The 24,305-nt window shown below is 40.5% G+C and overlaps 1 protein-coding gene across 1 annotated transcript in view; it reads left to right on the top strand.

Moving 5' to 3' along the window:
* fign (fidgetin) overlaps positions 1-24,305 on the top strand; it is a 100,898-nt gene that overhangs the window by 37,413 nt on the left and 39,180 nt on the right. The window contains exons 6-7 of the mRNA XM_089002460.1: positions 22,642-22,930; positions 23,495-23,653. Of these exons, the coding sequence (XP_088858586.1) occupies positions 23,629-23,653 (25 nt within the window). The 5' untranslated portion in view covers positions 22,642-22,930; positions 23,495-23,628. The remainder of the gene's footprint in view (positions 1-22,641; positions 22,931-23,494; positions 23,654-24,305) is intronic.

Here is a 24,305-nt window from a genome sequence, read left to right as displayed (position 1 = left end):
ATGACATTGTGATCTGTAGCGAGAACAGGGAACAGGTGGCGGAGAAACGAGAGAAAAGTGTGTCTCCCAAAAATTAATTTCCCATAGGCTTGCTCTTTTACGTGTGTGTACAGTGTAGGCAGTAAAATAGTTAAAAAGTGCTTTTAAAAAGTTATTTTCAAGACTCAGTTTGTTTTTAGACTTGTGTCAGCAACGGCAGCCACACGCGCCAGTGTTCACTCAACCTGGAAGTAACTCCAATAGATAACAAACTACCTAGCGAATAGATAGAAAATAGCTGGCGAATAGATAGCAAATAGCTAGCGAATAGATAGCTAATCGCTAGTGAATAGATAGCTAATAGCTAGCGAATAGATAGCTAATCGCTAGTGAATAGATAGCTAATAGCATAAGGGAGGACTCCTTTAATCGATTGCAAACATGTATGCTTTCCTCTTCAGAACTATTTGAATCATATTCATAACTGGATGAGTAACAAGAAAGCATCTTCTCCCAATCTGAAGCCATTGTTTTGATTCTCGAGCAAGGCAAGACGTCTTGGCGTGACATCACGAACAAGGGGGCGGGACCTTCTGAAAATCTCCTCTTCCGGGGTCATTTTGAAGTCGTTTTTAGACACTTGAACTCATTTTTATTGGCGTTTTGCATTTGACTAAAAATATCATACTGTGTGTTTTGGGTATTTTCGATGCTACAAAACGTTTTTCTGATGTCAGTTAGGAAACAACGCGTCGATAGTCCTTTAATAATAAAGCGCATCACGTCCGCCCACTGTTCTCCCGCCACAGCCGCCCGAGTGGTGTTCTTGTTTTAAAACAGGGTGGGGGGGCAATTATCAAGCGATTAACACGTCGCTCCTGCCGCAACAGGGTGCGGCGAGAAAACGCATGTTGTTTCCAAAAAGGCACTTGGCCGCTTACCATCTTTCAAGGTGACGGAAATTATTGCCGATCTTGCACGACAGTGAAGGGCGCCGGACAGGTTGTGTGTGTGTGTGTGTGTGTGTGTGTGTGTGTGTGTGCGGCTTATGAATGTGAAAGTCATTGCGGTTTGGCCTTCCTCGCTTGTTTTTACTGCCCCACGCTAGCAGATTAGCTTTACTCAGCAAATTCCTCTCCGGTGGGGAACGGTGGCGGCAGGTGACGGAAAACCGGTCTCGGGTGGCTAAATCCCGACTGTCCTCATGTTAATTATTGATCATGTGATCAAGAGATTTTTTTGTTTCTGAAAGCGAGAACTCTGACTTGTTTTGTGAGAGCTACCAAAAGATCAATACTTTCAATCATGCCAGAGAGCTCTTGTGTCAGTCACGCTGAGTAAGGTGATTACAATTGAGTCTTAAGACAATGAAGAACTTCACGGGGGGTAGAGAGGGGGCTTCCTCCAGCACACTCGGCTTCCTCTCAGGGAGCCTGATGAAGTCGCGGCGGCTAAATAGAGCCGCCGAACCACTTAAGCGTTCACCGTGAAAGCCTGACATCGCTGAGCTTCAGCCAAAGTCCTCGGTTCGAGTGCGTTGCTCAAACACCACTTGAACGAGATTCGGGTCAAGATGATTACGACGAGCCGACGGGGTTCCTGTCACGAGTCACTCCGTCATGCAGTGTGTTACCCGCATTCGAAAGTACAGTGATACCTTGGCTTACGAACTTAATTGGTTCCCAGACAGAGTGTGTAAGGCGAAAAGTGTGTATCCCAAAAATTCATTTCCCATAGGAAACCATTAAAATGAGAATAATCCGTTCCCAGGTCACCATAAAACATAATTTTCTACTTTCTGAGCCTTAAAACTGCACAAAATATACCTTATTTTATGTATAATAAATGTGCTATGGCATTATAATTAAAGAAATAAACTCTACTGTATAATAAAGTCGTTTTATTCACCTTCTTGATGGTCATTGATGGCTTGATGGAATGGAGTGGCCGCTTTCATCAGCATTAAACACTTGATAAGGAACGTCGCCTTCTTCTTTCACCATCTTGAGGAATGATCCCTTGTAGGTGCTTTCTCTGCGATAATTTTACCTAGTTCCTCATCAATTGTGTTCTGTTTAGCCGGGTTGATAGCTTTTTGCATCATGTGTACAGATGGCTTGTGTGAGTCATTTGTGGAACCTGATTGATGGGAATTTTAACCTTGCAGTCAGCTCTGAGCCCCTTCTTATTTGCTATGGTGATGGACAGGCTGACAGACAATGTTAGACAAGAATCTCCTTGGATGTCATGTTTGCAGATGACATTGTGATCTGTAGCGAGAACAGGGAACAGGTGGCGGAGAAACGAGAGAAAAGTGTGTCTCCCAAAAATTAATTTCCCATAGGCCTGCTCTTTTACGTGTGTGTACAGTGTAGGCAGTAAAATAGTTAAAAAGTGCTTTTAAAAAGTTATTTTCAAGACTCAGTTTGTTTTTAGACTTGTGTCAGCAACGGCAGCCACACGCGCCAGCGTTCACTCAACCTGGAAGTAACTCCAATAGATAACAAACTACCTAGCGAATAGATAGAAAATAGCTGGCGAATAGATGGCTAATAGCTGGCGAATAGATAGCTAATAGCTAGCGAATAGATAGCTAATAGCTAGCGAATGGGTAGCTAATAGCTAGTGAATATACACCTAATAGCTATTGAATAGATAGCTAATAGCTAGCGAATAGATAGCTATCAGCTAGTGAATAGTTAGCTATCAACGAGCAAACAGAAAGCCAAAAGCAAGCGAATAGATAGCTGATAGCTAGCGAATAGATAGCTAATAGCTAGCAAATAGTTAGCAAATACCTAGTGAATAGATAGCTAATGCCCAAATATAATGCTTTCAATCAGTTTTGTATACTCCGGTTTTGTATCCTCCGATCTTGTTGGATTGAGAGCATAAGAAAAAACGTTCAATTGTCAATAAAATTAAAAACAAAATAATACGGACATGCCTCATTAAAAAAAAAAATCAACCTTGCTTCTTCTGGTATTTTTATTACCTAAAATTATAACCTTTTTTTGTATTTAGCCATTTTTGTTGAGGGCCATTTTGTTCCTTCTTGATAGCAATGTCCACCATTAGCTTGTGCCTGTCGCTACATCGCTACAACAATTAGATCTGTGCTACATACCGTCGAAAAGACCCCGACATGGAATTCATTACACAAGCGAAGGCCCAGTTAGCCCATTCCCAGTCGTTCTCGGCTAAACACCCTTGTTAAAACCGTATTTGCGACACATCTTTTACCATGGTAACGCGTTAATGACAGCACAAAATAGCGCCACCCCCCCGATAGGGTTGCCCCTAAGTGGACCGAACTGGAGACCGGGGTTACACGTATGTCACCGTCTGATACCACCGGCATGAAAATATGTCTGCACAAAATCTATTAGCGCCACAAATCCTCTACCCTAAACAAAGATGGCAACCTTCATAAAGTTATACGAGTAAAAATGTTTTGGTCAGTAATGAGTTGCACCCTGTTGTTGTCTCGCTGCTCGAAACGCCAAGGCCAAGGTCGACATGTCCAAACGCTAAAAAAAATAATACGCTGATACTTTGGCTTACGAACTTAAAGGACAACCGACATCACTTTTTTTGTTTCTTAACTGACATCAAAAAAGCATTTTATAGCATCTAAAATACCCAAAACACGCAGTATGATATTTTTTGTCAAATGCAAAACACCAATAAAAATGACTTAAAGTGTCCAAAATCTGCAAAAAAAAAAAATTGAGCTGCGAATTGGGCATTTTCAGTAGGTCCCGCCCCCTTGTCCGTGATGTCACCCCAAGACGTCTTGCCTTGCTGGAGAATCAAAACAATGGTTTCAGATTCGGAGAAGATGCTTTCTTGTTACTCATCCAGTTATGAATATGATTCAAATAGTTCTGAAGAAGAAAGCATACATGTTTGCAATCGATTAAAGAATTTATTCCGTGTCATTTTGAGGCATCAGGGGTGGGAAATGTCGCACCCAAAAAAGGCAGAAAATGGCGACAAAGCCGTATAAGGAATTAATCAGCCCGTTTCCACAGGCTGATTAATTCCTTACATGGAGCTTTGTCGCCCTCTTCTGCCTCTTTTTGGTCCTACATGAAGTTTTCAGACCAAAGTACAGCAAAATGCATTGACGTGATGGAAGGACTGCTACAATGTGTCCTTTTTTCGGTCAGGGGCGTTCCTTGAGTGACGTCACGTGAGGACTTCCGGAATATTCAGCGCGAGTCTTAAAACGTAAAATATAGCTAGCTATATGTGGTGGAATCTTTGTAAAATACGCTCAGTAGAAGTCATTTGAAGACATTTTACAAATTATGGACACAACTTGTCCGGAGACGGCGGTTGTCCTTTAATTGGTTCCCAGACAGAGTGTGTAAGGTGAAAAGTGTGTATCCCAAAAATTCATTTCCCATAGGAAGCCATTAAAATGAGAATAATCCATTCCCAGGTCCTTATAAAACATAATTTTATTTACCTTTGTGATGGTCGTTGGAAGGGAAAAAACATTGCCAGAGGTCTGACCAGTGCTTGATCGGCCCCCCCGGCAAGAAAAAAAAAAAAACCAAACCGGAACAAATTCAATAATGGCGCTCCACGTCACGCTTTTCAATTCCCGACTAAATTAGGCATTTCCTCCAGCGTAGCTCCAGCTCGTGGATGCATTGTAGCTTGCATCTTAGAATGCGGTGCGCCCAAAGTATGAAAGAAACTTCAAAATGGGCCATTTATTGAAGGTGCGCCTCATAATCCAAACACGTCCACAGCAATGCTTGAGCTCATCTTTTGATACAACTCTTTCTTTTTGAGTTTTGAAAATTGCCCCGTGTTATTTGTTGTTTGATGATTGTAATTTGTCCAATCCTGTAAGGGTACTTGAACATCAAGCAAGACCCTCTTCTGAGAAAGCTTCCTTGTGTTTACGCTGATTGCAAACTAATGATACTGATCTGCGGCATGCTGAAACTCATCAGCTAATTGCTGTATAGGAAGGTCACTCGACAATTTAAAGCACCTCAACTTGAAGAGGAGTTTATGCACAACTCACCGGGTTTAACTTAACTCATTCACTGCCAGATAATGTTGCGAAAAATGTGGCCACTCCAGTGCCAGGGTTTTTGTCACAGAATATTGAGTTTTAGGATAACACAATGTAAAATATAAAAATGTATGTTAATTGCAGACGTTCATTTATCAATACGGTGCGACCTCTCCTGCTTCGTTAGCTAGCTAGCTTTCTATCTATTTGAGTTACTTCCGGGTTGACTGAACGTTGGCGCGTGTGGCTGCCGCTACTCACGCAAAGAAAAACTGATCCTGTTACTGTAAAGTGACCTTGAGAGTTTCGAAAGGCGCTTAGAAATGAAATTTATTATTATTATTATTATTATTATTCATTAAAAAATGAGTTTTTATCATTTTCCGATTTCAATCCATTGTTCACAAAAGGACATGATTAGAAATAATCCTTTCCCGGGTCAATCTAATGCTACCCCCTTCTATGTTTCTATCAAGAAACATTGAGGAGGGCCGTGGGCCAAATACATGGGGCAAAGAAGGCCATGGCCAGCGCTTTATCGGCACCCAAGCTTGCAAAAACAAAACCCGAAAAAATTCAAGAATAGCGTTTGACGTCATATTTTCAATTCGTGAATTGCAGTGAATGAGTTAATTACAAATGGTCGAAGAACAGAGCCTTGAGGAATCCCAAATGTGATCTGAATAGCACTGTTGCTAAATGAAACATACTGTCACAGCTTGAAAAAAAAAAACCCGAACAAATTCGGGAATGGCGTCATATTTTCAATTCTTTCATTTTAAATTTCAAATTAAATTCGTGAATTGCAATGAATGAGTTAATTACAAATGGTCTAAGAACAGAGCCCTGTGGAATCCCAAATGTGATCTGAATAGCTGTCCCATTGATTTCATGCAGTTTAGCAAACATATTTGTGTTTTTGCGATTGAACGATACCGAACCATCGGTCGCTTTCGCGTTTTCCGCTAGGTGCAAAAAAAAAAAAAAAAAAAAAACACATGGAATGGCGTGGCCGCGGCGTGTATCCTTCGCACGTTCGCAACGCCATTCAATCCCCGATTCTCAATAACTTAAAGACGATGACAATGTCAAAGAAAAAAAAAAAAAAACACAGCGGCTTCCACACCAACCTTGAATTCTTTTCACATTTACAATTGCTCTCCTTTTATCCATCCGCCGTCTTTGCAAAGGACGCAATTCAGTCAGTTTTTAAGCCCTACTCAAATACAAAAAAAAAGAAGGAACTTCAGCTACCCAGTGTTCAGTCGCTTTACAATCTAATATCAAAACAAGCTAGTAATGAAGTTTCCACTCAAACGTAGGATAATATGATAAAACCCAGTCTTTATTTAGTTCCCACTCATCTATATACGCTACGGAAAAATCCAATACGACACTTGACTGTAGGTCAAGACAAGTTTCTATTGGAAAAATGGAGAAAAACAATTTACATGGAAGCATTCAGTCATGTTTGATACAAAAGATCATGCTTTATTCATCCCGCCGTGGAGAAACGGGCATGTAACAGCGCGCAAGAACAAATAAAAAGCAAACGTGCGCTTATGGAATCTGGTTAGGTCAAAGTTACACGTTCATCAACGCAATGAAATTCTCTTCTGGCATATTTTTGTACAAATAAGCAGAAGACATTTCTTTTTCACTTGACATATGCTCATTCACTCATTTGATTAAATTCTACATTTATAACTGAAAAAAATTAGGTGAAAATTGAAGTATTTTTTTTAGCCATGCTCAACTCAAATACGTTTCCCTCATTGAAAACAATGAAAATGACTTTAATCTGTTCTTTTTTGAACATAATCATTCAATAAAAACTCATTCACGCATTTGATTAAATTCTACATTTATACCTGAAAAAATGTAGGTGAAAATTGAAGTATTTGTATGGCCCTGCTCAACTCAAATACGTTTCCCTCATTGAAAACAATGGAAATGACTTTAATCTGTTCTTTTTTTAACATAATCATTCAATAAAAACTCATTCACTCATTTGATTAAATTCTACATTTATAACTGAAAAAAATTAGGTGAAAATTGAAGTATTTTTTTAGCCATGCTCAACTCAAATACGTTTCCCTCATTGAAAACAATGGGAATGACGTTAATCTGTTCTTTTTTGAACAGAATCATTCAATAAAAACTCATTCACGCATTTGATTAAATTCTACATTTATAACTGAAAAAAATTAGGTGAAAATTGAAGTATTTTTTTTGCCATGCTCAACTCAAATACGTTTCCCTCATTGAAAACAATGAAAATGACTTTAATCTGTTCTTTTTTGAACATAATCATTCAATAAAAACTCATTCATGCATTTGATTAAATTCTACATTTATAACTGAAAAAATTTAGGTGAAAATTGAAGTATTTTTTTTGCCATGCTCAACTCAAATACGTTTCCCTCATTGAAAACAATGGAAATGACTTTAATCTGTTCTTTTTTTAACATAATCATTCAATAAAAACTCATTCACTCATTTGATTAAATTCTACATTTATAACTGAAAAAATTTAGGTGAAAATTGAAGTATTTTTTTTAGCCATGCTCAACTCAAATACGTTTCCCTCATTGAAAACAATGGAAATGACTTTAATCCGTTCTTTTTTTCTTTTTTGAACAGAATCATTCACTATTGACTCAATAAAAAACTCATTCACTCATTTGATTAAATTCTACATTTAAACCTGAAAAAATTAGGTGAAAATTGCAGCATTTTTTATGGCCATGCTCAACTCAAATATGTTTCCCTCATTGAAAACAATCTAAATGACTTTAATCCGTTCTTTTTTCTTTTTTGAACAGAATCATTCACTATTGACTCAATAAAAACGCCTTCGCTCATTTGATGATATTCTACATTTAAACCTGAAAAATCTAGGTGAAAATTGCAGCATTTTTTATGGCTGTGCTCAACTCAAATACGTTTCTCTCATTGAAAACAATGGAAATGACTTTAATCCGTTCTTTTTTCTTTTTTGAACAGAATCATTCACTATTGACTCGATAATTATTACCGTCACCTTCCCTTTATCTTTATCAGAATCTGTAGGACACACTAGGACTTTGTCTCCGGTCGAACACACTGCACTAGTATTATCATGAAAAAAATTGCAATACAGTTATATTTGGGATACTGTTTAGAGAGTTAATTGCTTGGGGGAAAAAGCTGTTGAAATGTCTGCTGGATTTGGCGCGCATGGATCGGTAGCACCTGCCCAAGGGGAGTCGTTGGAAAAGGTGGTGGGCAGGATGCGAAGGGTCCAGTTGGATTCTTGCAGTGTGCAAATCCTTGAGATTGGGTAGGGTGGTGCCAATGATTTTTTTTTCCGCCGTCCTTTTTGTTGCAGTGCTAAACACAATAGCAAACTAAGCTAACATGGGGAGCATGCGGGCTAGCCGCAGTTTGACAGCGCGCTAAAATAGACGATTGTAAATGACCAATCTTATTTTCTACATTGATTTTATAATTTCTATTTTTTTATGTGGCTGTCATTACTGCCGTTTAATCACGATATGTTTTGTGAGTACATTTGGAGTATTTAATGTGTCAATGTATTCACCTTCCACGTTTTTGCTGCCCTCCCGTGCGAATGTGCGCATGAGCTTGAATACATCACGCACTCCAGGGATATCCGCGCTAATGGAGGCTGAGGCTGTCGCGCTCGTATTGATTGCTCAGACCTACAGATTATTGCTGTGAAGAGTGACCAACAGCAGCTCGCAGAGGTAGCGGCGAGGCGGCGGGGCGGCGGGGGGGCAAAACTTCACCAGCCGACAAGAGTCCGGCTGCTCGACGGCGAGGAGCAACACGTTTAATTGTTTGTGGTGTTCTCTGGCCCCTACTGCTGAGGGCCCTTGGGGGGGATGGAGGCTAGAACAAGCGCTGACCTTTTCAGCCTCATTCACACGGAGACTGGGAAATAGTATCAGTGATCCTTCCTTCACAATGGCTCCCAATTACCAGACACCAACAAAATCGAGGGGGCGGGGGGGTCTTATGTATTTGGAATAAGAACAATTTATCTGTAGGAAAGTAAAGTGCGGTTTGGGCCGAACATGTTTCTATTACTGAGGGGTATATAAACCAGGGGTGTCAAAACATACGGCCCGCGGGCCGGAACCAGCCCCCAAGGAGGTTGTATCAGGCCCGCGGGATAATTTAAAAGTTGAATAAAAAATAGCAAAAACGACATAGAATTCATATTTTTAATATTTAAAATTGTTAATATTTAAATATGTCATATTTTATAAGGTGCAATTCAAGAATATGTCTTGTATTTTGTACAGCCGCCCCCATTTTAAGCTCAGATAACTCCAGACCCATATAATTTAGGAATTATATATTTTTTTATATATAATTTTTTGATATTATAAATTTCTTATAGCTATATTTTACGTTTTAAGACTCGCGCTGAATATTCAGGAAGTCTTGTTTTCGAGTTGGTGACGATGCCTGACGTGACGTCACTGAAGGAACGTCCCTGACCGAGAAAGCAAGACACAATGCATTTTGGGTACTTTGTTTGGTCTGAAAACTTTGTGTTGATGGCTAAATTAGAAGGAAAAAACATAAATAACGCGATGGTGAATCGTTGTGTGTTGCACCAAGACTATTATTTGATACTAGTTGACACAAATTCCCAACAGACAAATCAGTCCATTTCCAACTAAGCATGGGCGCTATCGTGTACATTTTCTGGGACGCTACATTGGAGTCCTTGACGGCTCTAATTGATACGGAAGGACTTCTTTAATGGATTGCAAACATTTATGCTTTCCTCTTCAGAACTATTTGAATCATATTCATAACTGGATGAGTAACAAGAAAGCATCTTTTTCCGAATCTGAAGCTATTGTTTTGATTCTAGAGCAAGGCAAGACGTCCTGGCGTGATGTCACGAAAAAGGGGGCGGGACCTTCTGAAACTCTGCCATATCCGAGGTCATTTTGAAGTTGTTTTGGGACACTTAAATTCATTTTTATTGGTGTTTTGCATTTGACTAAAAATATCAGCCTGTGTTTTTTTGAGTATTTTAGATGCTATAAAACGTTTTTCTGATGTCAGTTAGGAAACTAAAAAATGGTGTCGTTTGTCCTTTAAGGCACTTATGGTAGAATATTTTTGTGTTTTGCTTTTGGCGTTGCACTCTCTCGCTCAATATATTCCGTGTTATTTCTTGTATGTCATTGTGTTTGAAGACCTTTTTTAAAAAAAGGCAAGATAACAACACATCTATGAGGTATTTGAATATGGAATTTGCACATCGCGGATTTCACTTCTCGCAGCGCCGTTTCGAAATGCAACCTCGTTACGATGGGAAGGGGGGTTTACCGTCTATGCACGGATGGAAAGGGCTAAAAAAGTCGCTCCTGTGTCGCTATCTGAGCGCATCAGCATTCAGCTGTGTGGTTTGCAATTATAATGAATATTAATGGCTGTTTTCTCATACATAATATTCTCATAATGACTCTACAAAGTAAATGCGGCCCTCCTACAACAACCATTTATCATAACTAGCGAGCAAAGCTGTAACGCTGTCACTTGCTCAGGAGATAAAGCCGTCAGACGCTTTATTTCCTTGTAATTCCAACATACGACTGCGTAAGTTGCCTGTTTATGAAGTCAATTAGACGTTTTTTTTACACTCAAACCGCATGCGATAAACTATCCGTGGTATGTAGTTTACATTCCAGTGCAATTGCATTAAATGGCTAACATGCTAATATAAAACACTCTCACTCTTAATGTATTGTGTTGACTTAAAAGAAATGGGGTTGTATGTGTGTGTCGGCATTGAATTTATTCATTTATTCATTTATTTATTTATTTGTCTATTTTTCATTTTTATTGTTTTTGTTTTAGTTATTTTATTTGTTCATTTATTTATGTATTTCTTTAGTTATTTATTTGATTTTTTACTTATTTATATATTTAACTTAATTATTATTATTAAATATACATTTCATTATTAATTATTACTTTGTATATGTATATATATATATGTATATATTTATGTAGGTAGGTAGCTAGGTAATTACCTCAGTAGGAAGGTAGCTCCCTAGCAAGCTATCTAGCTCGGTAGGTAGGTAGGTAGCTAGTTACTTCCATGTAGAGTGAACGCTGGCGCAAATGGCTGATTTTACAAATTATGGACGCAACTTGTCCAGGGGTGTCGGTTGTCCTTTAAAAATGTACTGGGTGAGACGATGAAAACATCAGGTGCGCTTTGTAGTCTGGAAATTATGTTCAGTACATGCATAAATAAATGCGTAGATAAATTAATAAATACATACATAAATAAACACATACTAATTTGATTGCATTGTCACTGAATTTAATTGTTGTTTATTTTGTTGCTTTTTGACCGTTATCCAATCTGTTCACCTGTTACCATGGTCAAATCAGGACAGCTCTATTTCTATCCTGATTTTCACTTTTAGGGAACTGTCAATTATTAGCGCAGGGGCTGGTATCGCCCCCCCACATCCCCTCCCTCACATAGAGAGAAGGGTCCACTCTATTCTTATCCTTGATACGGCTCTCGTAGTGGATCTCATTAAAGCTCACCCTGACATGGGCTGGCTTCATGTATTGACGGAGAACACCTGAACCCCCCCCCCCGCCTGCTATGACAGTCCCATCAAAGCAGGGACGCCTGTCTTGACTGACTCAGCCTTGAATCGCGCCCTCCTCCGAGAACCCGGTTCGGCGCTGCATTTGCCCACTGGCGCCCAGCCAAACTGGCACCAGCCCCGTTGTCCTTCACTCCCCGCCGCCCCAATTCACCCCCTCTCACTCCATGCTCAGTTTCCTGCTACAGTGATACCTCGGTTTACCAACCCCTTCCTTGGCTTACTAACTTTTCGGTTTACGAACGTTACATTGATGAACATTTTACCTTGCCATACGAACTATTTTTCGGGATACACACGAAGCTGCCGCAATGAGTGATGTGTCGTTGGCTAACAAGAAAATGGCAGCCGATTGTTTTGGTCCTCTATTCCCCGCCCCCAGTCTTTGGTGAAAGCCACGTGATTGGTCAAGAACGCAGCAGTAAGGGTTGGGGGGTTATAGACAGAGACTGAGGTCGTTCTCCCAAAAACAAAATGTCAGCCGACTTTTTTTGTCCTCTATTACCCGCCCCCCTTTGGTTAAAGCCACGTGATTGGTCAAGAACGCAGCGGGGGGCGGGGGTGGTAAACCTTAAAGACCCAGGCAGACGACAGAGAGAGAAAGTGATAAAAAGGATAGAAAACAGTGAAATTTGGACTTGTTTCAACTTTGATAGTTCAAAGGCAGAGTGTAGACTGCAAGGTTAAAATATCCCATCAATCAGGCTCCACAAATAACCCGCACAATCCATCTGTACACTTGATGCAAAAAGCTATCAACCCAGCTAAACAGAACACAATTGATGAGGAACAAGGTAAAATTATAGCAGAGAAAGCACCTACAAGGGATCATTCCTCAAGATGGTGAAAGAAGAAGGCCACGTTCCTCATCAACTGTTTAATGCTGATGAAACCGGTTACCCCATTCCTTCAAGCCATCGACCATCACAAAGGTAAATAAAACAACTTTATTATACAGTACAGTTTATTTATTTAAGTATAATACCATAGCACATTTATTATACATAAAATAAGGTATATTTTGTGTAGTTTAAGGCTTAGAGTGTAAAAAATTATATTTTATGGGGACCTGGGAACGGATTATTCTCATTTTAATGGCTTCCTATGAGAAATTAATTTTTCGGATACACACTTTTCGCCTTACACACTCTGTCTGGTAACCAATTAAGTTTGTAAGCCAAGGTATCACTGTATTCAATTATTTACAGGCACTTTGTTTCACTAAGCTTTCTTGAGTTCCACTTTATGTTGCATACCCAAAGACAAACTGTAGCACCACAGAAGCCATTTCTGTTTCTTGATCCGACTTATTTATTTTTTTGCTCTCCGCATGCCGACCATATGACGCGGGAGCTCGTACAGTATGTCTTGGATGAGACTTTTTTTTAAAAAATTGAAACAGTCCCTTTGCATCATCTGGTGTAAGCTGTCACATCTCACAATGACGTGAGCGCTGTCTCACTCACCAGAGCAAGAAGTGTCAAAGCTCTCTGAGCCAAACAGATGGAGCTCGTTGGCAACAGACGGCATGCAAATCATGGATCATTTGATTGGAGATCTTTATTTAATTATTCCACCAAGTGGCTGTTGTCGGAGAATTCGCAGTGCGTGTTTGTGTGTGATAAGTGGAAGCAACTGCGGGAAGAGGAAAGCATAAATGTTTGCAATCGATAAAAGAAGTCCTTCCGTATCTATTTGAGCCGTCTGGACACCAATGTAGTGTATATATGGGTCCAAAGGTACCTTATATATGGGTCCAGAGTTACCAGCACGGGGACACCTTTAGCAACACATGCAACTTAGCACATTGGTAATGGGTTGTTAAATCAGACAAACGCACACCTCGTTTGTGTTTCTCAATCATCTCCTTCTTCTCCTCAACTGTCATTTTGTTTTGTGTCTTCTTTGGCTGAACACGAGCCTGTGGTGGGGTCTTTTTGGTACCCATAACAGCAAAAAGTATCTGGAAAAAATCCGTGATCGACGTGTGCAAAGGTAGGCCGGCTGGGGGCGCTGTTCGGTCATGTGCTTTGGTGTTCTTCCGCCGAAGATTACTCCGCCAGCCTTGGAGGGGCGGCGCTCCATGTGTGTGTAGCGTGTATTCCAAGGTTTAATTTTCATAAACTTAAAGTTCGTAAACCGAAAAATTCGTCAACCGAGGCCCCACTGTACAACCAATGGTGAGGCAGCGTTCCCAAATATGGCAAATTAAAATCATGTCAAATAAGAGCGTGGATTTCAAGTAGGGTAGTCAATGAAATGAAACATTTAGGGCCGGTTGAAACGCTTTGCGGCACAACAAAATGAGCTGCGTTTAACATTGGAGCGGAATGGCGAAAAGTGACAATTGGCCATCTCCATGGAGATCAATAACGGCGGGCGAAATATTGTGTAAAGTGTCTCCGGGTTTAATGCAGAGAGGATGTCATGATTATTTTCTTTCTCCTAATGACCATCATTATGCACAGACACTGATTGAATTCCATTTGTTACCTGCGTTTGAGGCTGAGTGGAATAATTACTATTTAAGTGCCTCCATTAAAATGCATGCACGGTTGTTCATATTCACACCATTTAAAAAAAATGCATTTTGGAATTATTATTTATGATTGAAATCCTAATGTTTCATACGACATGCATTCTCCTTAAAAAAAAAATACAAATAAAAGCAATAATTACAAGAGCAGTTGCTATCAGTGCCATGCACTTCTACATTTTAATTAAAATGGATCTACCGAAAAGACTAATCAATACCAACCACTTTTTTTTTGCTCCACCATATTGATTTTGACAACCAATTCTATCGCATTGATGTTGATTGCAGACGTTCATTTTTTTTTCAATACCGTGCTTGACAAATACAGTGATACCTTGGCTTACGCACTTAATTGGTTCCCAGACAGAGTGGCGAAGGCGAAAAGTGTGTATCCCAAAAATTAATTTCCCATAGGAAACCATTAAAATGAGAATAATACGTTCCCAGGTCCCCATAAAACATCATTTTCTACTTTCTAATTTTCTAAGCCTTAAAACTACACAAAATATACCTTATTTAATGTATAATAAATGTGCTATGGTATTATTGGATTGGATTTGCCTTTATTAGTCTTGCAGTGGAGTAATTCACATTTCACAGCAGCAAAGTGCTGGAAAGCAGCTCATGTGATTTAATTAAATAATTACATAATTAAAGAAATAAACTGTACTGTATAATAAAGTAGTTTTATTTACCTTTGTGATGGTTGTTGATGGTTTGATGGAATGGAGTGGCCGCTGTCATCAGCATTAAACACTTGATGAGGAACGTAGCCTTCTTTTTTCACCATCTTGACGAATGATCCCTTGTAAGTGCGATAATTTTACCTTGTTCCTCATCAATTGTGTTCTGTTTAGCTGGGTTGAGTTTTTGCATCAAGTGTACAGATGGCTTGTGCGGGTTATTTGTGGAGCCTGATTGATGGGATATTTTAACCTTGCAGTCTACACTCTGCCTTTGAACTATCAAAGTTGAAACGAGTCCAAATTTCACTGTTTTCTATCCATTTTGTCACTCACTCTCTGTCGTCTGCCTGTCTCTTTAATGTCTAAACCACCTCCCCTCACTGCTGCGTTCTTGACCAATCACGTGGCTTTAACCGACGACTGGGGGCGGGGAATAGAGGACCAAAACAAGCCGGCTGCTGGCTTGTTCGCCAACGACACATCACTCATTGTGGCAGCTCCGTGTGTATCCCGAAAAATAGTTTGTATGCCAAGATAAAATTGTCATAAATTTAACCTTCGTAAACCAAAAAAGTTCGTAAGCCAAAGGGTTCGTAAACCGATGTATCGCTGTAATCTGTTTATAGGTAGCGAAAGTAAGTGACCCGAGGGGCTTTTTTTTTTTTTTTTACAGTGACGTTGTAGGAGACTAAAATGCTTCTGAAGCTGCGAGTTTCAGGTAAAATGTTTCCACATTGTTGCTTTTAGGAAGTTGAAATCCCACCAAGGTTTACCACTTCTAATCTCATTTTAGTGGTGGTCAGGTCACGTAATGGAATGGACTTCTGTACCTGTGTTGCTGGTGAATAGGGAAACACACACACACACACAAACACCCTCTTCCTTGAGATAGATAGAGCTCCTATAAATAATACACTCGCAGTGAAATGTGAGTCAAAATGAGATTTGGCCGTAGCTAATCAATCAATGACAGATGACTGCACTTGCACGTGTACTAAAAAGAAGGTTGGGTAGTGGGGGTGGAGGAGGGGTCGAACGCAGAAATGCGAGTGAACAAGTTGTAGTTTTGTGCCAACAGTCACACTTCCTGGCGATTTATCAAAGTCAGCGGCGGCGAGCGGCGTGCTTGCCTGATTGTAGTTCACGGCGGACGGAATTGAGGCACGGCGCTGAAAGGAATGTTTATGCCCTCAGCTGCGCCACTGTCAGCCTTGTGGAATTTACTGTAAATCACGTTGCTTTTTATTGCAAGATTTAGTAGCTTATCCTCTATGGGGCTCTATTCACTGCAAAGCTTGGCCCTATTAAGACTTCAAGTCCTGCTAGATGGGCTCGCTTGGATACGCGGCGTGAAATAATGTGAGAAATGATGAGCGTTTCAAAGGATGGTCTTATTCAGAGTTAGTAGGATCGTCTTTTATTTGTCCACCATGTTCCAAATATGCCAGGAACTTGTGGATTTGCGCTATATTGATCGTAACAAACACCATACATAGCATGTAGATTAGTCCGCGTAGAATGTCAATTAAATGGAGACGTATGGACAATTGGGGGGTCATCTAAATTTGAGAGGAAATATTACATATATACCAGTTCATACAATTGCAAAAATATATAATATTGCCAGTCCCGAATTCTAGCTGCGTCAATTATGGCATATTTAGAACAATAAATACATAAATAAATCAATACATAAAGAACTAACTAACCCAGTTAATAAATAAATAAACACATAAATAAATCAATACATAAACAACTAACAAAATGAATACATGTAAAGATAAATGGAAAAAGAATACACTCAATAAATCGATAAACGAACAAATAAACAACTAACTAAATAAACAAATGGATAAACAAATGGATAAATACATGGATAGATAGATACATAAGTAAATAAATACAGACAGCTAGATAGACCGAGAGCTAGGTAGGTAGACAGACAGCTAGCTATACAGACAGCTACCTAGCTAGACTGTCAGCTACCTAGCTCGACTGTCTGCTAGACAGCCAGCTAGCTAGACAGACAGCTATCTAGTTAGACAGTCCGCTAGCTAGACAGTCAGCTAGCTATCTAGACAGACAGCTAGCTAGACCGACAGCTAGGTAGGTAGACAGCTAGCTAGACAGACAACTAGCTAGCTAGACTGACAGCTACCTAGCTCGACTGTCTGCTAGCCAGCTAGACAGCCAGCTAGCTAGACAGACAGCTATCTAGTTAGACAGTCAGCTAGCTAGACAGTCAGCTAGCTATCTAGAGGGACAGCTAGCTAGACCGACAGCTAGGTAGGTAGATAGACAGCTAGCTAGACAGAAAGCTAGCTAGCTATACAGACATATAGCTAGCTAGATGGATGGATAGCTGGATGGACAAATTTGTATTTTTAGTTGCTTTTAGTGAGGATAAAAATGTGCTAATCTGCAACTCCGATCGCGAAAATTGAAATCTTGCTTTTTTCCGTCGCAGTTTGTTTCCATGTTCAACGCCGGTGACAACTGCCAATCATGTGTATTTTTCTGAATGAATGCTCCCAACTAGGAGTTTTGACGCCAGCGTGAACTCGTCAGTGCCTCGGCTGGTTGCATCCAAGTCACCCCCTCCCCCTTTTTTTTTTTGCCTCACTTGTTTCAACAGCCAATCACTTCCACGCGTTTAACAGAATTATTAACAGTCACTTAATCAACTAATCGATATGACGCCCCATCCTTGAAATTCAAACGTTCCAAAACACTGAATGCCACTCATTTAAAGGACAACCGACACCTGTGGACAAGTTACGTCCATAATTTGTAAAATCACTTCAAATCACTTCTACTGAGCGCATTTTTTTACAAAGATTCCACCGCATAGAGCTATATTTTATGTTTTAAGACTCGCGCTGAATATTCAGGAAGTCTTGTTTTCGAGTTGGTGACGATGCCTGACGTGACGTCACGGAGGGAACGCCCCCTGACCGAGAAAGTGACACACAATGCATTTTGGGTACTTTGTTTGGTCTGAAAACTTTGTGTTGATGACGAAATTAGAAGGAAAACACATAACGAGATGGTGAATCGTTGTGTGTTGCACCAAGACTACTATTTGATACAAGTTGACATAAATTCCCAGCAGATAAATCAGCCCATTTCCAATGGAACTTGGGCGCCATCTTGTGCATTTACTGGGTGCTACATTGCTGGCATTGAAGGCTCGAATTGATATGGGAGGACGCCTTTAATCAATGGCAAACATGTATGCTTTCCTCTTCAGAACTATTTGAATCATCTTCATAACTGGATGCGTAACAATAAAGCATCTTCTCTGAATCTGAACTCTCTGAAGCCATTGTTTTGATTCTGGAGCAAGGCAGTTTGTGAAGGAGTATCCTGGCGTGATGTCACGAACAAGGGGGCGGGACTTTCTGAATCTGCCCAGTTCCCGAGCTCATTTTGTGGCAATTTTGTGACACTTTGTCATTTTTATTGGTGTTTTGAATTTGACTAAAAATATCATACTGCGTGTTTTGGGTATTTTAGAGGCTATAAAACGTTTTTCTGATATCAGTTAGGAAACAAAAAAATGATGTTGGTTGTCCTTTAAGCGATCTATTTTGACATCAGCTAGATCGGCGGCGGACTGTAATTGAGCTTCCAAAAAAGCAACAATTCCCTTATATCCTCCTTTAAAAAAAAAAAATTGTCAAGCTTTGACGTGTACCCGAGCCGGATTCCGGCTGGTGACGGACATGAACTGTGATCTCCAAAGCCGTATGTGCGGGTGTCGGCGTGATGTGTGCCTTGACGTGCTGTAGCAAAAGGGTTCAGGGAGGCAGCTGAGCAAAATAATTTCCAATGTCCTGCCTGCTGGCTGACACAAGGACAAAGGCATCGTCTCAACACGCCCATATGAGGAAGCTGACAATGACTGCGGCTACACCTGCAAACGCACTGGCCGTTGTTATTGTTTTTTTTTTTTTTATCACCGTGACCTCTAAAAGCACGCCGCGATTTCCACTCGGACATTTCGCTCGGACCGTGATTGTACTGCGGCGTCCATGTAAATGACTCTGCTGTCGCAATCCAGTGACTTTAAAGGACAACCGACGCATGCGGACAAGTTGCGTCCGTAATTTGTAAAATCACTTCAAATGACTTTCTACTGAGCATATTTTACAAAGATTCCACCGCATGTCGCTATATTTTACCTTTTAAGACTCACACTGAATATTCAGGAAGTCTTGTTTTTGAGTTGGTGACGATGCCTGACGTGACGTCACGGAGGGAACGCCCCTGACCGAGAAGGTGACACGCAATGCATTTTGGGTACTTTCTTTGGTCTGAAGACATCGTGTTGATGGCGAAATTAGAAGGAAAACACATAACGTGATGGTGAATCGTTGTGTGTTGCACCAAGAGTACTATTTGATACTAGTTGACACAAATTCCCGGCAGACAAATCAGCCCATTTCCAACAGAGCTTGGGCGCCATCTTGTGCATTTTCCGGGACGCTACATTGGAGTCCAGACAGCTCGTATTGATACGGACGGACTTCTTTAATCGATTGCAAACATGTATGCTTTCCTCTTCAGAACTATTTGAATCATATTCATAACTGGATGAGTTACAAGAAAGGATCTTTTTCCGAATCTGAAATCATTGTTTTGATTCTAGAGCAGGGCAAGACGTCCTGGCGTGACGTCACGAACAAGGGGGCGGGACCTTCTGAAACTGGCCCTTTCCGGTTTCATTTTGAAGTCGTTTTTGGATACTTTAAGTCGTTTTTATTGGTGTTTTGCATTTGATTAAAAATATCAGCCTGCGTGTTTTGGCTATTTTAGATGCTATAAAACGTTTTTGTGATGTCAGTTAGGAAACCAAAAAATGGTGTCGGTTGTCCTTTAACTCAATCGCTGATATTCCCAAATTTATTAATTTTGTTATTAATCTGTTTTTTTATTCATATGTTTATTTTTTATTCAATCAAGCTATTCTCATTTTGGCTAGATTTATTAATTTATTCATCTATTCATTTCTGTATTTATTTGTTTATTTGTTTTTTGTTTACTTATTTGTTTATTTAATTTACTATGTATGTATTTATGTATTTATTTAATTATGTATTTGAATCGTTTTTCATTAAAAAATATATATTGAGATGTAGGATCGTCGCAGCAACTTGGCACATGGCAGACAGCGACGTGACATAAAATGGTGTCAAAAATAGAGAGAGATTTTTTTTTAACTCATTCACTGCCATTCCCGAATTTATTAGAGAATTGAAAAGCTTGACGTGGAGCGCCGTTCCCGAATTTTGGTTTTTCTTGCGAGGGGGTGCCGATAAAGCGCTGGTCAGACCTCTGGCAATGTTTTTTTTCCCTCTCGTGAGAGGGCGGCATTTACTTTTTGTCCATGTTAGGGCTTTATTACAGCTTCAACTCTTGTCAAAGCGCTATATAAATCAATATTTATGTATTGTATTTTATTGTATTTTGTACAGCCAACACCCATTTCAAGCTTAGATAACTCCAGATGCATATCACTTAGGAATTAACTCTTATTTTTCTGATGAAAGAAGAGAGTCTACTGTTTCTTACACTGAATTAAATGCTTATGTCGTCCTAAATCTCAATATTCTGTGGGTACACCAATTTGAGTGAAAATGACAACAACGCTGGCACTGGAGTGGACACATTTTACCACATTATCTGGCAGTGAATGAGTTAAAAACACTGAATAATAATAATAAAATAATAATAATAAAAATAATAATAATAATAATCCATTTGATTTCTAAGCGCCTTTCAAAACTCACTTTGCAGTCACGGGATCAGTTTTTCTGTGGGTGAGCAGTGGTAGCCACATATGAAGAATGGACATGTGGGAGTGCAGGGGGTGGGGTGGGGTTACATCCTAGCTTTTAATAACAGAATCTGATGCTAATGTCGACGTCGGAGAGTGGCCGTACGGGGAGGGCGGCGAGGGGTGGCGGCGTCCCACCTCGTGGCTCGGATTTCTCCGAAGACCTCATCGAGTTTGAATTAGCATGGCGCTTCCAAGGGAGTGGTTGGAGGTTGAATCAATGCATCACTCTGAGGGCCTTGGCTATGGATATGAGAAGGCATAATGGGACTTTTGGTAGCGATGCTCATATCATGTGTCCAACCGGGGTCTTCCCCCCCCCTGCATTGCTTCCCAAAGGAGAAGAAGATTACCTCCCTCTGTCAAGGCCACGGACACATAATGAAGCCTGGCTGCAATGTCCCATTCGAACATCGGAATGAAATAAATATTGAATAACAAAACGGGGGGGACCCGATTCGTCATATGTAAAATGGTGGCTACGAGGTGTATGAAAAATATTTTTTTTCTGCATAATTTCCAGTTGGCTACTTGTACTGTGAATGTGTTACGTAATGATGCTTTGTGGAAGAAGACAAACTGCTCGTGGTTCCTTCCGTCCGATGTGAGAGATTAGAAATGTTTCATATACTGTATTTCTGGTGGATAAGGCGCAACCAAAAGCCTTCATTTTCTTCAAAACGTGACGCTGCACCTCATAGCTAGCCGGCTAGCTGTCTAGCTAGCTCTCTAGCTAGCCGTCTAGCTGTCTAGCTAGCTGTGTAGCTAGCCGTCTAGCTGTCTAGATAGTCATCTAGCTGTCTAGCTAGCCGGCTAGCTAGCCATCTAGCTGTCTAGCTAGCCGGCTAGCTCTCTAGTTAGCCATCTAGCTGTCTAGCTATCCGTCTAGCTGTATATCTAGCCATTTAGCTAGCCGTCTAGCTGTCTAGGTAGCCGTCTGGCTGTCTAGCTAGCCATATAGCTTTCTAGCTAGCCATATAGCTGTCTAGCTAGCCGTCTAGCTGTCCAGCTAGCCGTCTAGCTCGCCGTCTAGCTAACCGTCTAGCTCTCGCTAGCCATCTTGCTGTCTATCTAGCCGTCTAGCTAACCGTCTAGCTGTCTAGCTAGCCATTTTGCTGTCTATCTCGCCGTCTATCTAGCCGTCTAGCTGTCTTGCAAGCTAGCTAGCTGTATATCTAGCCATCTAGCTGTCTAGCTAGCCATCTAGCCGTCTAGCTAGCCATCTAGCCTTCTAGCTAGCAGTCTACCTAGCTGTCTAGCTGTCTAGCTAGCCAGCTAGCTGTCTAGTAAGCCTGCTTGCTTTCTATATAGCCATCTAGCTGTCTAGCTAGCTGTCTACCTAGCCATCTAGCGGTCTACCTAGCGGTCTAGCTAGCCATCTAGCTGTCTAGTTAGCCGTCTAGCTGTCTAGTTAGCCGTCTAGCTGTCTAGCTAGGTGTCTACCTAGCCATCTAGCTGTCTAGCTATGCAGCTAGCTGTCTAGCTATCCGGCTAGCTGTCTAGCTAGCTGGCTAATGTACTTCAACTTTTTATATGGGAATTGTCATCATTTATAAGAGCAGCTATTAATCAAAGTTGACAGATATGAACTTTAAATAGTGGTTGATGGTTTTTTTTTTGTTTTATGTATTTTTATCCTGCTGATTTGCGATGCGATCATCCTTGACTGTGATCATCCATCAATTATTTTTCGGGTGAATTCATTCCACACATTAAAAACAATATATATTTTTCATATTTCAATCTGTTTATTGTACAGAAACGGGACATCGTTTCATATTGACGCCTGCAGCAGCTGCTTTTACACTTGGGGTCATGAAACGAATTTATTTGAACGTTTTTGCGTCTGTTGATTCTGAGTTGTTGAAGGGGGGGGGTGCTCTTCTTTGAATTTGCCTCTCTCCTTGCAGGGATCATGCGCAGTGCAGTGCGCACGGCGCGCCTGCCTCCCCTCCAGTCGGCCGAGCAGCTGTCTAAGGGCTTGGAATTCCAACATGGCAGAGGTAGCGGTCAGTCTTCGCTCGTAGAAGCAACTTGAAATGCTTTCCGCTGACCAACCGAGGCTCCAGCACCTTCTAACCCCCCCACCCCACCCACCCCAGCCTGCCGTCCACTGCAACCAAACCTCCGCACTCGGATCGATGCTCGCGTAAAAAAAATTTACAAATATTACAATTAGCTGCTCTGTCACCTACACAGGTAAGACTGCATCCTCGCTACGTTACATATATTCTATTGTTTATTTTTTTTTATCATCCACGCGAGTCTCTTTCTCCTTCGAATGCAGTCCGTACAACCACATCCCCCCCCCCAAAAAAAAAAAAAACATAAGACGACGCCACTGCAGGATGATGACGCACATACGTGCATTTTGAATAAGTTGAAACAACAAGTTGGTGCATGTTGATTTGAAATTAAGCGGCCATGTGGGGGCAAAATAACAACAACTAGGCGTTCGAAAGCGACAATCAACTATTTGCAAGTAATCTATTTCCAAAAGTAAACGCAGGGGGAGGAGGAAAAGAAGGAAGGTAGGGGGGGGTGTTCTTCCTATGAGGAACGCGTGTGTGTCTCGTGTCATCGTCAGTATCTCTCATCAGGCAAGAAGTGTCACGCTCCTGTGCTACATTATTACCCCCCCAAAAAAACAGCCATTTTCCTACTCGCGCACACCAAACGACGATTCGCGTGGACACAACGCGGACCCGTTTCGCCCCTCGTACCCCCTTAAAAAAATTTCTATTTCGTGTGTTTTTGTCAAAGTTGTGAACGGACATCGATAGAAGAGAGAGAGAGAGCTTGGCGGCGATGAGAAGCAAGCCGTTGGAATTCCACCCGGTGAACGAACGTTGCGAATCTGCTGTCTTCTTTCGACTCTCCATTCCTGGCGTGAAGACATGATTACGAGCACCAGTTTTTATGGTATGTACCTTTTTTTTTTGGATTATTATATTGTTTTAAATATCGCCTATTTCTGCTTTTTAAAAATGTCATCTTTAATAGTATAACAGGGCATTTGTGTGTTTGTACATGCAAAGTTTCACTCGACTAATATACAATAAGTCACAATCAAAACCTTTTTTTTTCTATCGCAAATCACGTTCCATTTCTAATCAATAGAAATGCCACGATCAATTAGGTCCACCCTACAGCTCATTAGGGAGACGATAGGAGGGAGGGGGGGGGGTCACGTTTAATTATATATCCGTTCAACTTTTCCTTTCTCAATTTTGCTCACTTATGGATAATTAATATGGATTTTTTTTCATAGGAGACATTTTCAATATGAATTCATTGATAGGTGACAATGATGTGTTGGCCCCAAAAAAATGTTTTGATCGATTCTCTTTCCATCTCAAAAGCCACCTATTTAAAATAGCATTTTTCTGTGTAGCTCTCTCTCTCTTGTTTCTATTTATAATTGTATTTTATTGATTGTATTTTATTTATTATAGTACCTATGCTTGTCTGTGACTGTAAAGTGTCCTTGAGAGCTTTGAAACGCGCTTAAAATGTCATGTATTATTATTCTTATTATTATTATGAGTCAAATAAGCTTTGAGGGGTAGATGCT

The sequence above is a fragment of the Hippocampus bargibanti genome, linkage group LG08, assembly GCF_051943395.1.
Source record: "Hippocampus bargibanti isolate YZ-2025 linkage group LG08, ASM5194339v1, whole genome shotgun sequence".
NCBI classification, from domain to species: domain Eukaryota; kingdom Metazoa; phylum Chordata; class Actinopteri; order Syngnathiformes; family Syngnathidae; genus Hippocampus; species Hippocampus bargibanti.
Note: the sequence above shows the minus strand (reverse complement) of the source record. Positions and strands in the feature narration are given on the sequence as shown.